The 16,491-nt window shown below is 53.2% G+C and overlaps 2 protein-coding genes across 10 annotated transcripts in view; both read left to right on the top strand.

Annotated features, from left to right (window-relative positions):
- Positions 419-7,518, top strand: NKAIN1 (sodium/potassium transporting ATPase interacting 1; the record flags this gene model as incomplete). Its single annotated transcript, XM_021375676.1, is given in 6 exon segments — positions 419-556; positions 716-796; positions 2,624-2,821; positions 3,057-3,117; positions 4,474-4,555; positions 5,595-7,518. Coding segments are annotated over 6 exon segments (570 nt in total), but the record flags the coding sequence as incomplete, so codon positions are not given.
- The window catches only part of PUM1 (pumilio RNA binding family member 1), a 68,316-nt gene continuing 67,572 nt past the window's right edge, over positions 15,748-16,491 (top strand). For 7 of the 9 annotated variants that reach the window (XM_021375203.1, XM_021375196.1, XM_021375194.1 and 4 more), the window contains exon 1: positions 15,994-16,147. The gene's annotated coding sequence lies outside the window, so the exon portion shown is untranslated. Of the gene's footprint in view, positions 16,148-16,491 lie in introns of all 9 variants that reach the window. The other 2 variants (XM_021375202.1, XM_021375201.1) reach the window with 2 other exon arrangements.

Below are 16,491 nucleotides of genomic sequence, written 5' to 3'. Positions count from 1 at the left end.
ATGCTTTATGGTTGGGGAAACAGGCCCAAAGACCCAGGACAAGCCCAAAGCCCTCCTGCCAGTAGCCAGCCACAGCCAGGGGATCCCATGCCCTAAAAGGAGGACATTGCACAGATCTCGGGGCTGGGTCTGACCCAGGGGTGATGCTCAGTGGGGGAAACTGAGGCACGCAGGGGATGGGCTCGCAGCTCTGTGCTGCCCTTCCTCCAGTGCTGGCCAGGAGTGTTCCCAGTAACTCTGCGCTCGCTGTGATGTATTTGCCCACCGCTGGCCGATGAATCATGCAGACATTTCAGTCTATTGTAACTAATTGTCCATGGGATTTCTCATTAATTACGCGATACTCTTTGCCTTTAATGTCCACAGAGCTGCCGCAGTGACTGATTCCCGCGCTGTCCCCTCCTTTGTTCTTTCCCAGATCGCAGCGCTGGAGCGGCAGATCTTTGATTTCCTGGGCTACCAGTGGGCGCCCATCCTGGCCAATTTTTTACACATCATGGCTGTCATCCTGGGCATCTTCGGGACCATCCAGTACAGATCCAAATACCTCATCATGGTAGGTACTGCTGGGCAATGGTCGCTGTGCAGTGCCGGGTGTCCCATGTCCCCAGATCCCTGCTATTAAGTCGCCAGGAGCTGGGAAATGGGACGGGCAGCAAGAAGCTCATGGTGCTGGCGCAGCATCACGCGCTGATCAGCTCACTCTCTCTGACAGTACGCGGTGTGGCTGGTGCTGTGGGTCGGCTGGAACGCCTTCATCATCTGCTTCTACCTGGAGGTCGGGCACTTGTCGCAGGTAACCCCCAGGCTTCCACAGCACGGCCAGGCACTGCTGCCTTCTTGCCTTCCTCTCACATTCCTCCTCTTTTCCATCCTATCCCTTCCTTTCCATCCCATTCTAGCCCTTCTATCCCTCTCCATCCCACTTCATTCCTCCCCTTCCATCTCTTCTGTTCCATCCTGTCCCTTCCATCACAACCTTTCCATTCCATTCCTTTCATCCAGTTCCATCCTTTCCATCCTGTCTTTCCGCACCCCATCTCTTCGCTTCCATCCCTCCCTCCCCATCCCATTCCATCTCTCCCATTCCTTCCTTTCCTGTCATCTCTTTCATCCCATCCCTTCTTTTTTCATTCCATCCTTTCTCTTTCATCTTCTTCCCTTTCTCCCATCTCATTCAAAACTTTCAATTCCTTCCACCCAACCCTTTTATCCCATCCTTTCTATCCCTCTCCATCCCTTCTATCCCTCCCCTTTCATTTTTTCTGCCCCATCCCAACCCTTCCATTCCATCCCTTTCATCCAATTCCATTCTTCCCCATCCGTCACATCCCTTCCATCCCATCCTTCCCCGTCTCATCCCTCCATTTTCATCCCATCCCTCCTCATCTCATGCCTTCTATTCCATCCCATTCCATCTCTCCAATTCCTTCCATCTCCTCCATCCCACCACTTCACTTTCTTCCCATCCCTCCTCATCCCTTGCCTTCTATTCCATCCCATTCCATCCCTTGCCTTACATCTCATCGTTCCCCATCGCATTCCTTCTCTTTCATTCTATCCATCCCCGTCCCTTCCCTTTCCCTTCTCCTTCCCTGTACTCTCATCCCATCCCTCTGGCTCCACTTTTTCAGGCAGTACAGACAACCCCTGGGTTGCCCTCAGCCTCCTGTCTCAGCACCCCCCCCGTGCCAAGGGACCCTCACTGGAGTGGGCATTCCTGGGCACAGCACTGGGTGTGTAGATGCACACAGGACAGACTGATGGCACTGGTGACACCAGGGGGTGGGAAGAGTGAGGCAGTGGTGTTGTGGAGGCAGAGTTTCAGGAGCGCCAAATTAATGAGGCTGATGAGCTGGGAATTTCAGGGCACTCATTAATCACCCGCCGGCACTTTGCACTGCCTGGCTTTATGGATAGTGTAAATTGGGCGACACAATTTCTGAATGCGGTGAGGAGATCTAGTCTCCATCCCTCTGCTAGCATTGCACAGTGAGTTCCCACTTTCCCAGGGGTCTCTGGGGGGGGTTCTGGGATCTGTGTCTGCTCCAGGGAAAAGAACTGAGGGAGGCCCTGGAGACCCTGTGCTCCAGGGATACATAAGGATGAGCAGAGCTAGAAACACCAAGCGTTGCTGGAAATACAGAGCACTCAGCCCAAACCTGAGATGTTATATTATAGCTCTTATATGAAAAGAGCAAAACTCAATGTCGTGATGAAGTGTGGTGGAGACATCTGCATGGAAGTGAGCCCGCATTGCTTGGCTTTAGGAACTTAAACCCTCAATGAGCCCAAGCCCCATGCTCCTGTTTGCATTAAATTTCAGCCCAGCACTGTGTACGCCCTCTGTTGGGATGTGCAGGCAGCGAACCCTGGGGATGCCATGGGCTATAGAAATGAGTGGTTAACTGGGTACTCCTCGTTAACACATCCACCGGTGCTGACCTGTCCTTGGTGCTGACCTGCCCTTGGTGGGGGAAGTGCGGTGTTGGTGTGGCTTTGCAGCAGGAATGTTGCTTGTGGAGCATCCTTGGGATGGGAAAAACCATTTTCTGTCTACCTCTTTATGAGCCTGGATGGGATCCCTGGATCCAAGGTCTGTGCCTTTGCTCCCCTCCTGCAGGACCGAGACTTCATCATGACCTTCAATACCTCCCTGCACCGCTCGTGGTGGATGGAGAACGGGCCAGGCTGCCTGGTGACACCAGTGCTCAACTCCCGGCTGGCGCTCGAGGACCACCACGTCATCACAGTCAGTGGCTGCCTGCTGGACTACCAGTACATTGAGGTGCTCAGCAGCGCCGCACAGATCTTCCTGGCGGTAAGGGACTGCTGGGGTGTCCCCTTGCCTCAGTGCATGGGTCGTGTTGGTGGGTCATGGGTGACATTGGCTTTGCTTGGGTGCTTTGGGCAGAGAGGAGCAAACAAAGCACATATGAGGTCCCAGTGCATGCCTGCTTCCCCAAAATGTGGCTTCATCCCCTCCCCACCATTACCTTCCTCACGGTGCTGCTCGCTCCCATAATGGGCTCTCCCTGCCTGCTTTTGTTTTGCAGCTCTTCGGCTTCGTCTACGCCTGCTATGTCAGCAAAGTGTTTCTGGAGGAAGAAGACAGCTGTGAGTGCCTTTGCTATTAGTCACAGGGCAAGCTGCAGTGCTGCAAATCCATCCCAGATAACATAGGGCAAGGTCAGCTCTGGGCTAGGGCAGGAGAAGGAATTACTTCTTTGGGATTTGGCCCCATTTTTCACTCCCAAAGGAGGCAGCTGTGCTGCGTCGGGATGTGATGCACCATCCCATGCCACCAGCATCCCCCCAGCTCCATAGCACACCCCATGGGTGCTGCAGGGTGGCAACAGTCACAGCCTTGGGGTGCGGAATGGGACCAGTGTCACCCAATGGGGTTTCACTCGCCATTGGATGGAGCCTCCCCCCACCCACGGTGCTCCCTGAGCAGGGGCAGAAGGGAAAAATTAAGTGAAGATGCAGGCTAATTTTTCTGTAATCTACATTGTGCTTTTCGCTCTGACAATAATTGCTGCACCCACCCATACAGAAGCTCTAAGTACCCCAACAACAATTAAACAGGCAGTTATGGCTGCAGCCATCCAGCCACATTAAATGCTCATCTGCCATTAATTAATTCGTGCCAGCTGGCAGCCCAAGCAGGCAAGCAGAGGTAGTGAAGAGCTGCAGCTTCCAGCATGGCAAAGGCACTGAGAAGCACTCAGCATCCCCCTTATCTTAGGAAGAATGCATCTGGGTTGACCATGGATGCACAGTCCCTTGATAGTGATGGATCCCAGCACAGCGGGACAGCCAAGGGGAGCTGTGGGATCCTCGACCGGGCTCAGCACCCCTAGGTCCAGTTTTAGCATCCCTGGGACCACTCCCAGCACCCCTAGGTCCAGTTTTAGCATCCCTGGGACCACTCCCAGCACCCCTAGGTCTGGTTTTAGCATCCCTGGGACCAGGCTCAGCATCCCCTGGGTCAGTATCAGCATCCCTCAATCTGGTCTCAGCATCCCTAGGACCAGACTGACTCCCCTAGGAATGGTCTCAGCATCCTCAGGGCGTGTTCTCCCCACCGCTGCCTCTGTATCCACTGTAGCGGAAAGGAAAAATCTCCATGTGAAATTGGACACTGCCTGTTGTAATAACTTGCTTATGGAGACGGGGATCTGGCGAGGGGCTTATCTGCCCGCGCTGTCTTTGAAGCGTGTTTGCATTCCAGGCAGTGGTGTGACACTCAAACAAATTCAGGCATTCAATACACTTTTAATATTAATGCTGCTGTAGCCAAGATTCAAATGCATCTTTTTAATGGAATATCTTATTAGATTTGGAAATGGAGGGATGCCGTCAAAATGGAGAGCTGGCTGAATATTAAGTCAGCTTCACGGGGGGGGGGGAGGGGAGTGGGCAGCCCCTTGTGCCCTCCTGGCTCACCCCACTGCTCTCCTCTCTCCCCAGTTGACTTCATTGGTGGGTTTGACTCCTATGGTTACCAGGCGCCGCAGAAGACGTCGCACCTACAGCTACAGCCACTGTACACGTGAGTCCACCCAGGAACGGTGTGGAAGCCCCATAGAGCCACTGAACCTAAAGGATCTGGGGCTGTGAGACTGCTCGGCCCCCATGGAAAGGAGTTTTTGGGTGGTTCTGTCACACTGAGCCGTGGCTGATAAGTGCCGGTGGCTTCTTTCCTCTCCCTGCCCATTAAGCTTAACTAGATAAATGCTCAAATGAGATAAGGCTGCAAAATCTAAAGGGATTAGCCTCATTCGGGCTTTGCTGGTTGCTAACAATTAATTATATTTTAAGACTTGTATGCAAATTCAAGGGCAAGCCGTGCAATTATATATGCAAAGAGGGGATCGCGGGGAAACAAATGCATCCGGAATAATACCGGCACCCACCACACTGGGAGTTTGCATGGCTCCTCTTCCCCCACAGCCCATCATCTGGGGGCATGGTGTCCCCTGCGTGGTCCCTGCAATGGTGATGACCGTTCAGGTTTGCCTCTGTGGGGCAAATAGAGCTCAGTGTGGTTCCCATTGCAGTGGTTGGGATGGGAGAAATTGGCGAGAAGGGGTTAATTTGAAGATGAATCCATCCTGCCCACAGCCTGTGAAATTGAAGCTTCTCTGGCAGTTCCCAATTAGCCGTAATTGGATTAAAGCCGGGCGTGTGGGAGGGCTTCCACCCAGAGGAAGAAGGAGGATGTGCACGTCTCGCACCATGGCCCACCCAGTGTGGCACTGTATCCCTGTGTCCCCACGTCCCTGTGTTCCCATTGTGCGTTCTGGAGTGGACACTGAGTCCTCAGTGCCCCACAAGCAGTTGGGGATAGGGGCAGCCTCAGTGGGGGACCTCATGCCACCCTGGAAGGACACGGCCTGCTCTGTCCTCTGCTTCTTGGTCATATTTTGGGTGGTGAAATGAGGGTGATGGCCACCCCAGCAGGTGCTTGTCCCCAGGGATAGGTGCTGGTGGCCATGATTCCTTGTTCCCTCGCTCTACATCAAGCAGAGGGGACAGATGGGGACACACAGGGACCAGCCCTGACACCAGCTCTCCCTTTCACTCCTCAGGTCTGGGTAGCTCCATTCCCTGAATCCACCCTGGCCAGCGTGGGACAGGACCCCTTGGAGCCCCCTGCCCCCAGCTCTATGCCACTGCCACCTCTGGAGGACGGGGACAGCACCAAGCCGCCTCCTTCCGTTCTCCTCTCGCACCCCAAAAACAAAGTTGAGTCGGGCATGGTCATGTCCAAGGGCTCCATCATCTGGTTGGCTCCAGCGCAAGGCAGCCATGGCCAGGACATCTCCAGTTCGCCTACAAAAGACCCAAGGAAACTCTCAGTGCTGTGCTCGAGCCCCCGGATGGGCCAGCACAGTGGGGACGCAGCAAAGACATGGGGATGCAGCAGGACATGGGGACATGGTGGGGATGTGGGCTCGGTCTCTGGACACTTTTCTTCTGTTTCTCGGACCTGGTTTTTAATTTGAGCAGTGTGTCCTCTTCCTGTGTGCCGGGCAGAAAGAAGCGCAGAGTGGATTTGGGACGAAACCCAGCCTGTTTGGAGCAGCTCAGGCCTGCAGGGGATAATTGCAGCTTGTTGGGGCTGACACACCTGTGGCATCATTGTCCAATGGAGAACGTCCTAAAGCGCCAGTTTTGGAGTCGGGATGGCACAAAGCAGGAGTTTTGTTCCTAAAAAGCTCCCATTGTCTTACCAGGGGACTGGAGCTGGGCTGCTCATTGTCCCCACTACCCAGGACCAGCACCCCACAGCCTCCCTGCATTTGGGGGTTCCATCCCTACTATTGGAACTCTTCAATTTGGCAATACTGACGCTGCTCTCGACACAGCCCTTTCAGGCTGTTTTAATGAATATAATGAATGTTTTAGGTTGTTTTTAATTTTATTTTATTTTAATTTGAAGTGCCTGAGTACACTTTTGTTGAGCATCACCCCCACCCCTCACACTTTCTTCTTCCTCCTCCTCCTCCTCCTCCTCCTCCTCCTCCTCCCGAGGTTGCATTGTGCCTTCAGCGAAGGCTGGCAGTGCCTGCTGCCTCCCCTGGGTGGTTTGGCTTCTGGGGGTAAATCCATCCTTTCTGGCACTGCCCCAAATGGGGGCATTCATTTTGGCAGCAAAAAAAATGGCGGGCGATGAGTTGGGAGACAGGGGAATGGTTTTGGCGGGAGGCAAGGTGTGAGCTCCTGAGGTGTGGTTGCAAGTGATCTCCATTGAAAATGAAGAGCTGGGAATGCAAAGCATTGGAACAACCTGCAAACAAACTTCAGTTCCAGAAGACGCCACAGGTCACTGATGGACTCCAGGTTCATTCTCCTTCTTCCCAGCCTGCAGCATGGAAGTGAGCTGGGGTCAGTCCCAGACGCCCCATGGTTTGTCCCCAAGTGTCGCTGTTCCCGGACGCCTTTGGTTATGAACAGGGGCTGCTCCAGCTCTGCCTCCGCAGGGCTGCTCCTCCAGATGGGTTCTTTCAGCACCCCATTGCAGATTTTCCCTTCCCACAAAGTAGCCACCAAGTGCCAAAGGATGGAGCGCAGAAGGGAAATGCTGCCCAATCCCACATCCTTGGGGGGGTACATCCCCCCGCCATCACCATCACCTCACCCCAGCCTGAGCGGGAGCTTTGCAGGCAATAATTCTGAGCCCTTTCTCCCCCATCTCTGAGAGATAAAGTGATTTCCAGGCAGCGGAGCCCACCTCCAGCATTGACCCCACCCACCTGTCCCCAGACCCACATCCCAGCACTGGTGACCCTGGGGGACAGCAGAGGGCACGGTCCCACTGTCACCAGTGCCCCGTGATCTTTTTTCTGTTGGCTTGTTTTTTTATAAGACAGTCTTTGTAATGTGAACCGAGGATTTCTTTTCTATTCTGTAATTATAAAAGTGGAAGGAGTTTTCACCCGATGCCTGCTCTGGTTTTGTGTATTTCCATTCTCTGTGTGGTTGAATCAATTAAAAAGTTGTGGTTTTTCACTTTTTTTTTTTTTTTCCCCTTTAAGAGAAAGCTTCCAGCTCACTCCTGAGCTCTCCTCCCCATCTTTTTGGTGCCTCATACCTCAGCAGAAAAGCAGAAAACCAACACCTGCAGGACTTGGTGCTGACACTGCCACTCAGTGAATGGCAGGAGATGTGTCTGTGGCATGTCATAGCCTGGCCTCCTGCACAGAAGTGGCCAAATGTTGTATTTTCCTTCTTCTCTTTATTTTTCCTCTTTTTCACTTTTTTTTCCGCTTCTTTTCCTTATTCCCCTTCTTCATCTTCTTTGTCTTCTTCTTTGTCTTCTTCTCCATCTTCTCCTTCTTATAGGACAAGAGGTAATGGCCTTAAGTTGTTCCATGAGATTCAGCTTGGATATTAGGAACAATTTCTTCTGGTGATGCCTTGGCACAGGCTGCCAAGGAACCGTCCCTGGAGGAGTTCCAGAACCATGGAGATGTGGCACCGAGGGACGTGCTCAGTGGGCATGGTGGGGGTGGGTCAGTGGTTGGACTGGGTGATCTTAGAGGTCTTTTCCAACCTTTCCTCTTACAAGATTCTATGATTCTTGTTCCCTTTCTTCATGTAGTTTGTCTTCTTCTTCATCTCCTTTGTTTCCTTCATCTCCATCTTCTCCTTCTACATCTTTGTGTACATTAATAATTGGAACTCAGTATTAATGACAAGAATTTATTCTTATTGTTAATAAGAAACATGAACAAACACTTGTCTCCATCAGGATCTGGGAGCACTTCCCTCTTTGCCAGAATATTCCCCCTCTCCATCACTGAAGTAGAAATTTGAACCTGGTTAGGTAGCATGCTTGAAGAGCACATGATGAGGTTCCAAGCCATTGTGTTAACTCTGTGCAGTGACCCTTAGTCCTGCCCTGCCACCAGCTGGGATGTGACATGGACACGGTCTAGTTCCCAATGGCCTCGGGTGTCCCTGTGCTGCGTGTATCACTTGGTCACCTGCACGTCCCACTAACCAAGGGCTCCAGCCAAGGGATCCAAGCTGATGAACACATGAAAAATTAAATTAATTTTGGTAATGCTTCTCAAAGAGCATCTCCTACCTGTGCTACCCCAAATACTCGGGCACCAGCTCTCCTAGCAAGGTTGACAAACAAGGTGGGCTGGTTTGAGTGGTGGAAAGGTGCAAACATACGTGTTGAGCCAGCAGAAACAGGAAAGGGGAGGGGACAAAAGGCTGGGGAACCTGGGGGTACCTCGTCCTGCTTCTGTGCCCAGATGGGTTGTGACAGATCTGAGGTGACAGCAATTAGCAGAGCCTAAACAATAGAAATGCATGAGTTAATCAAGTGTTTTCCAATTAAACTCATTGGGGCTGGGTGGAGGCATTTGACAGGTTATTGCACAGCATTTGTGGTCACAACACTCACTTTCTCTTACCTGACATACCTGGTGGCCTTTGGAGAAATTGAATGTTGTGTGATAAGAATCAGAGAATCACTGAAGTTGGAAAAGACCTCTACTCTAAGACCATGTTGTCCAACCCCAGCCCATCCCACCATGTTCACTGACCACGTCCCTCAGTGCCACATCTCCACAGTTCTTGAACACCTCCAGGGATGGTGACCACCACTCCCTGGGCAGCGGGGATAGAGGGGACAGGAACATGCACAGAAAACATCCCTGCAGTGCAGAAAAAGAAAAAAAATCCTGCTGTTTTAAAGCCATACAAACCATCCTGGCTGGTGGAGAAAGCTGTATTTGTGGGCTTGGCACGTGCTCAGGGTGTTTCAGGAAGAAGAAAAGATTGGAACTTGCTTTGCAGGCAGTAAGTTGCATTTGCTCAGGGTTGGAAATTTGAAGCGTGCCTGCACCCAAGGCAAAGTGATACAGAGACAGCAAAACACTGTGTAGGTTAATATTGACCTGCAAAAATTCATATAAAGGGAAAGCGATAAGAAAAATCATAGCCGTGCCCCATGTTGTGGGGCCCACAGGGCTGTGATTCCCCATAGCACAAGCTCCCATTTATCACAATTGTGAGTCCCCTGGAAGCTGGGGTGATCCCACATCCATCCCACCAACAAATCCCACCAGCATCATCTGATCCCCCAGCACCTAGCAGAGCTGATAACCCCTCTGTAATTCACATCCCATGAGTCAACTGTGTTGCAATTCCCACATGACTCATCCCGGGCTGGGGATTGCAGCACCTTTGATGCAAACATCATCGCACCTACCCATTATTTGGGTGTGTTGCAGTTTCAAATAACTTCTCTTGTGAAATTTATACTGACCATATTTCTACCTCCACAAGAAAGAAACAACAACTCTCTGTTTGCTTTAAAAAAAAAGCAGTGGCATGTGGAGGGAAGAGCACTCGTTGCTGGTCTGTGTTCCATCGCTCGGTGGGCTGAGTGGTGTGGGGATTATGGGCTGGGGATGAGGGTCAGGGTTGAGGGTTGAGGATGTGGGTAGGGGTGCAGGTTGGGGATGCAGGTAAGGGATGCAGGTAGGGGCTGTGTGCTAGGATGCAGGTAAGGGATGCAGGTTGGGGATGCAAGTTGGGGATGTTGCTTGTGCCACTTCACACCGTCCCCCTCAGGCTGAGGGGTGCTGCACTGTGTCTCTTCTCCTGGTGCCCAGGTGCCTGCAGGGAGCTGGCTCAGCTCAGAGGCTGCTGTGTTTCCCCCTGCCATCGGCAAGCAGAGGGTTCCTCATTCTCTCCAGCTCCCTACAGGTTTAGAGGTGTAATTTGATTTCAAAGCAGCAGGAAAAATTCTTTGAAATAAGGACTGTGGGTGCAATGTGAATTTCTGATGCTGACACGCACATGCAGCATTCCCAGCACTGATGCTCTCAGTGCCCCCAAACCACCCGGGCACTCCAAGAATGTGTGCACTGCACCACTACCCACAGCACGACTGGGTCGGGGGCTCAGCTTTGCAGCCCTTACAGCGATGCTCAGATGTCGTTACGGAGTCCAAGCATCTCCTGCAGTGCCCATGCAAAGCAACGCCGCGTTGCCGTAAACAGGAAGGGCAGGAAGCAAGGCGATGGGTTTTCTTCCATTGCAGCACCAGCAAAGAAAGGGACAAGGAGCAACAAAGGGCCGATTGACCCCGTGCAGGAACGCCGCTCCCCTCCTGCAGCCGCAGAACCGCTGCGAGGCACAGATGTGGTGGAGGAAAAAAGCCGCTTTCACGGGGCTGAACAAAGACATAGAGACTCTTTTCAGGGAGCCAAGTGGGTCTGTAGTGCCTTCGCACACTTCCCGAGCTACATGTTGAACCTTGAGTCTATAGCAGTGAAAATGCAGGCCAGCTGAGGCTGTGCAAGAATGCGAGGTGTGTGCGATGGGAGCAGCGCTGGGTTTGTGCCCAGGGGAGCATCCCTTGATGCCTGGTTTTCATGGGAAACTGATGGAAAAACACAGCCTGGGGCACCTTTTTCCCCCTTTTCAGGGCTGGAGTGGCATCTCATGGGGTCCCCAAGGGACATCTCCTCCTGGCTTTGCATCATTGTGGGTGATCCCTGCCATGGTGCAGGTGGTACCATCCCCAACCCCCTTTCCCCAAGGGGTGCTCTTGTATACGTGGACCACTGGAACCCACAGACCCAGTGGGTGCAGGAGAAGGTGGGAGCTGTGCAGGTGCCGGCCAGGCAGGAAAGGCTCCGTCTTGTACCCAAAAGCAGCATGGTGCCAGCCACGTTACGCCATTCCCTGAATTTGTCTCCTTGCCCTGTTGCCATGGGATTCCCAGTGTTGTTCCTGGCACTGGTATCTCTTGCTCCATGCTGGGGAGAGTCTGCGCCCAGCACATGGTGCTGGCTCTTCCCGTGGTTTCATTGTCTCCAGTGCTTTCTCCATGCATGCTGTGGAGCTTGTCCTGACCCCCACGGTCCTGATACCATCTCCCCGCTCTGTCCTGCTGCCCTGCAGCAAAGATGTATTTTGCAGGTCCAACTCACTGAGGCAGCTGCTCCCCTTGCTTCAGCCATAGCACCTGTGCATTGCCTCCAGGAGACATGAGCAGGCCAACAGCATATGGCAAGGGCTGCGCATGGGTGAGGTCCCAGCTGGTACCTCCAGGTGCATCCCTTCCTCACCATGGGCACAGGTTTCTCTGCTGGTGAGGGCAGTGCCAACCCTGCAAGTTTGCAGGCAGTGGTCAGAGATGTGAGAGCTGCTCGGTTCCCATCTGCAAGGAAGGAGGAATAAAAGCAGCCTCCACCCAGCACCCGGGCATGTATGAGTGCCCAAATCAAAGGTATGCATGGGTGGAGGGGTGATGTGCAAAAGGGCTCTGTCTGTGCAAGAGAAGCGAAGGGAGGAGGCAGTCAGGCCCCATGCACTGGGAAGGTGATTACGGGATTTGGGGGGGGGTTGCTAGATGCATTGGGGTTCAGAGCTGCAGTAGAGTTTGGAGCTGCAGTGGGGTTTGGAGGTGCATCAGGAAGCCTCTGTCTGCCCCCACCCTATAGGTATTGGATCCCCTCACACTCACCACGCCCAACTCCATCCTTGTAGCTTGCACAACCAAGCACTCCAGAACCCTGATCATCGTCTCAGCTGTTCAAGTTGCACAAGGCTAGAGAAGCATGCATGCATTTTGAGCATCAGAGCTCCCTTCCTCTCCCTCCAGTCACTGAAGGTGGGGATTTAGGGGTCCCAGGGATGTGTCATTCCACCCCCCTGCCCCTCCCCCCTGCAGAGCCAGCCTGGGCACTAACTGGGCCACAGGCGCCGTGGGAAAGACCTCATCTGCAAACCTGTAATTAAAGGCTGGATCACAAAGCATGCGCCTGAGGGGGTTGAATTAAGGTTGCGCAGGCAAATTTAATTCTGGTATTTCCTAAATGTGAGCATGCGAGGCTGCAGCTGGGATGATGCTCTAAATGGCTCAATTTTCCTTTTTTTTTTTTTTTTTGTTTTCTTGAATAGGAAACAAAATGCAAAATGCACATAGCTGCACTGTGGGGTAGTCAGCAGCAGCAAGTTGTCAGCCTCTCTGGTGACATCCCAGAGGTGGAATCATCCTCCAGTGCCCAGAGAGAGACGATGAAATGCAAATGGCAAACTCGGAGTGATAGGGAGAGTTGCTCCCCAGGAAGCGCAATCAGGCTCTGTGACTTGTTGCATTCAGGCTGAGCATCCGAAGGGCTTAGTCATGTAATTGCCTGTCAAGAAAATCCAGACTTGATGTAGTTAATGATAACAAACAATCTGGAAAGCTTAATCAGCTGCATGCTTCAGAGATCTAATGATTAGAAATGGGGGTGAGGCCTTGTGCCCCCCATGTAAGGGTATCTTGCATTTTTGCAAGAAAAAGTGATTTTTCAGCCAAGATGAAACTTTCTGGCTTGACTGTTGCCAGGTGGCTCTGCAGCCAGGACTTCCTCCAGCTTTCAGCAACCACAAAATTCACCAGCTGCTTTGTTCGCTTGGCTGCTGACTCCCAAAAATGTGCTGTTTCTCAACAAGAACATGGAAACCTATCGGCGACAAGTGTTGGTGAAAACGAAGCTCTATCTGATGGTGGAAAGGTGCTGCAGAACCAAACTGGTATTTCCCATCCAGGGTCCAGCCCAGAAAACATTGACTCACACACCCTGCATCTGTGTGTGTGCAGGATGGGATGCGCAGTGATGCTTCCAGGAACCTGGAAGGGCATTTCTTGAAGATGAAGTGGTTGGGGATGTGCTGCAAACCGGGAGGAATGCCTCTGCTATTGTTGCATGAGGTTGTTGTCACCAAAGTCCCAGACCCAGAATTTGTCTTGTTGGGCTTCATACAGTTAGCCTCAGTCCATCGATCCAGACTATCCAGATCCCTCTGCAGAGCCTTCCTATCCTCAGGTGGATCAACACTTCCTCCCAACCTGGTGTCATCTGCAAAAGTAGTTTGGCTCTGAAATCTTTTTGGTAGAATCTGAGTGTTTTGGCTTAATCAAAAGAAAAAACCAAGTAATTTAGTGGATTTTTTTTTTTTTAATGGCTAACTAAGTATTGCTGCCCTACTTTGCACTGGGAGGAAATGCTCTTTCTTCCAATCTGTCTTTTAATTTCAGAAATAATAAAATTGAACATTTGTCTTTGTAGTGAAAGTGCTCAGTGGCCCTTCCTCCATGTCCCCAAGGCTGCACATGGCCACACCTGCCCGGGGATGCTATGGAAACTTCTGCAGTCAGTGGAAAGAGAAAGGCACTTCCAGAAGTGATTCAGAGGTTAGGATGGCATCAGACTCCTCCTGAAGATGTCACTTTCCCTTCTCAGATCAGGTGAAGCCCAGGTCATGTGGTGAGACTGGGCCACAGAGCCAGGTCAGGTGGAGAGGAATAGTGAGACAAAGAAGGGCAGAACCTTCCCACCTCCCACCATGGACAATAAAAATAATAATAACTGCACAGGGACAGGAAGAGTCAGGGTGTTCCTCCAAGTCCCTCTGCTGGAGGACCTAGGCCAATCCCCAGTGAATTTAGGGAACTTTCCAGTGATTATAACAAGTTTTGGCTCCTGGTGGGGTTTGAGAGGCAAGGAGAAAGGCTGGGATGAGTGGGATTGAGAAGGGGCTGCATGCCTCAGGTACCATTTCCCTGGGTTTTAACCACTAATACTTCATCCACAGGACTCCATCCCTCCCCTTCTCATTACAGATTGATTTTTTCACATGCCAGGATGATATAGTTTTGTTATCATTGTTTCCCACAGGGCTCTGCTATGCACAAGCTGGGGTCATTTTGGGGGTGTTGTACTGCGCACAGGGTTGGGTTTGGTGCTCTGCTAGCTGAGAGCTGAAGGTCTGAGAGAGGGTCACTGCACGCTGTGCTGCTGATGGGCTGACCCCACCTGTAGCAGGGCACTGTCACTTGGCACAATTAGCTGCATCTTCATTAGGAACGTTTTCCAGAAAAACCTGCTGAAGTTCCTATTCTTGTGAAGACCTTGGGGAGCCTGCAGCAGCCCGGCCTCACTAACAGGAGCTGCTTGTTGTGCAAGATCTACACTGGCAGCAGCCCTTAGGGCTTCATGTAGCAGAGCAACCAGATCGGTGCTGTGAGCTGCACACCCACACGGGCAGCACGCTTCTGTGGTGAGCAGAGCCGAGCCCAGTAAAGCTGTGCTGAGTTTATGACAGCAGGAGGATCCCCAGGCTCTGGGGAGGGTGTTTGGAAGTAACGCTGGGAGGTTTTGAGGAGCTGCCCCTTTAACATGGACGCGCTGTCTCAGGAACTACTGATCCCAGAGTGCAGCGCTTTGTTTGAATGCCCAGAGTGCAAGCGTGGCTGGAGCAGAGCAATGCACGCTGGGGCGCGTAGTTTGTGCTTTGGAGAAGGGGAGAAAAGGGAACAAAGGGAAAACATCCAAAAGGTGTGCAGGGCTGCTAGCGCCCAGCTTGTCGGTGTGCAGGGCAGGAAACAGCACCTACCAATGCACTCGCTGCTCTGCCTCATGCACGTCAGCATGCGGCTGCCTCTCCTTGGGCTCTGTGTGAGAGGGACCCTCACAAATATTTTTTCCCAACGCTGAATGGCACTCACGGCAAAAATAGCCACACTAGCACAGCTTAGTCATGCTGTGGTTGTGCAAGCCATGGGGTGGTTGGGGTCTTAGGGCTGTCAGTGTTCAAATGAAGAGCTTGGGGGCAAAGTGTGGGGGCCTGACGGGGCCATTAACAAACACCGAGCTCAGGTGTTGGGTTCAGGTTGGATATTAGGAAAAATTTATTCTCCAGAAGAGTGGTGATGCGTTGGGACAGGCTGCTCAGGGAGTGATGGGGTCTCCAACCCTGGAGGTGTTTCACACCGTGGGGCTGAAACACTGAGGGTCGTGGTCAGTGGGCATGGGGGATGGGTCAATTGTTGGACTGGGTGATCTTAGAGGTCTTTTCCAACCTTAATTCTATGATTCTGTCACACATCCAACTCCTTCAAAGGACACCAGATAGGTCGGCTAAGGGACAGCGAACGTTGTGACCACAACTATGCAATAACCTGGCAGATCCCCTGCTCAGCCTTTTCAAGTTTAACTGGAAAACACTTGATCGTTTCACACATTAATCTCATTAAGACTCTGCTCATTCCTGTCACCAGGTCCATTTTGGGGTGGGAGTGGGAACCCCATATCTCACAGAGGGGTCTATCATGCACTGTAATGCTTCTGTGTGGGAGTCTGTGCCAGGGAGAGTTATATTCCACTAAAATGTACACAGATGTCCATACATGAGCTGGAAGTGGGGGTGGTGAGGGGCGCCCCGCACGCAGCCCCTCAGGGTGAGAAGACGGGGACTGGGTTTCTCCACATCTCCAGCCAGGTGGTGGTGGCGAGTTGTGGGGCAGAGCGTGCACATTTCTGAGGAAAAACAAAGAAAATGGGAATGGGGAGCAGCGAACGGGGACGGACCGGCTCAGAGAACACCAACAACGGCGCGGAGCCCACCCCAGGCCGCGCGGAGCCGCCCCCAGGCCGTGCGGGGCCTACCCCGGCCGCGGCCGGGCCGCCCTCGGCCGGGCCGCCTCGCCTTCCCGGCATGCAGCGCGCCGCCCGTCCCCAGTGGGCCGCCATGTTGTCGGAGTGAAAGGCAGGGGGAGAGGCAGGCGGCGAGCGGCCTGGGGGGGGCCGAGATCCAGCTTCATCCTACCGCTCCGCCCGTGAGTATCGGCACCGGAACGGGCCCCCGCCGCGCCGCGCACCCCTGCGGAGCCGCCGGTGGGGCCATATTGGCGGAGGGAGCGGGCGGAGCGGCGGCAGGGCGGCCTGAAGCGAGCGGCGGCGGCGGGGCGCTGCGCCCGGCTCTCCCGCTCGGCGCCCGGCCGTGTGTCGGCCCCATTGTTACCCGGCGGGGGCTCAGTGGGCTCCTTCCCGTCCCTCGCACCGCCGTTCCGTTCCCCATCGAGCCGTGGGGGAACGGCGACGGCATTGTGCAGCGGGGGGCGGCCCCGTGGCGGCACCCCCTGGGCCGCGCTCCCTCACGGCGGTGGTGCCCCCCCCCCCC

This window comes from Numida meleagris, chromosome 22, assembly GCF_002078875.1.
Source record: "Numida meleagris isolate 19003 breed g44 Domestic line chromosome 22, NumMel1.0, whole genome shotgun sequence".
Lineage (NCBI taxonomy): Eukaryota > Metazoa > Chordata > Aves > Galliformes > Numididae > Numida > Numida meleagris.
Note: the sequence above shows the minus strand (reverse complement) of the source record. Positions and strands in the feature narration are given on the sequence as shown.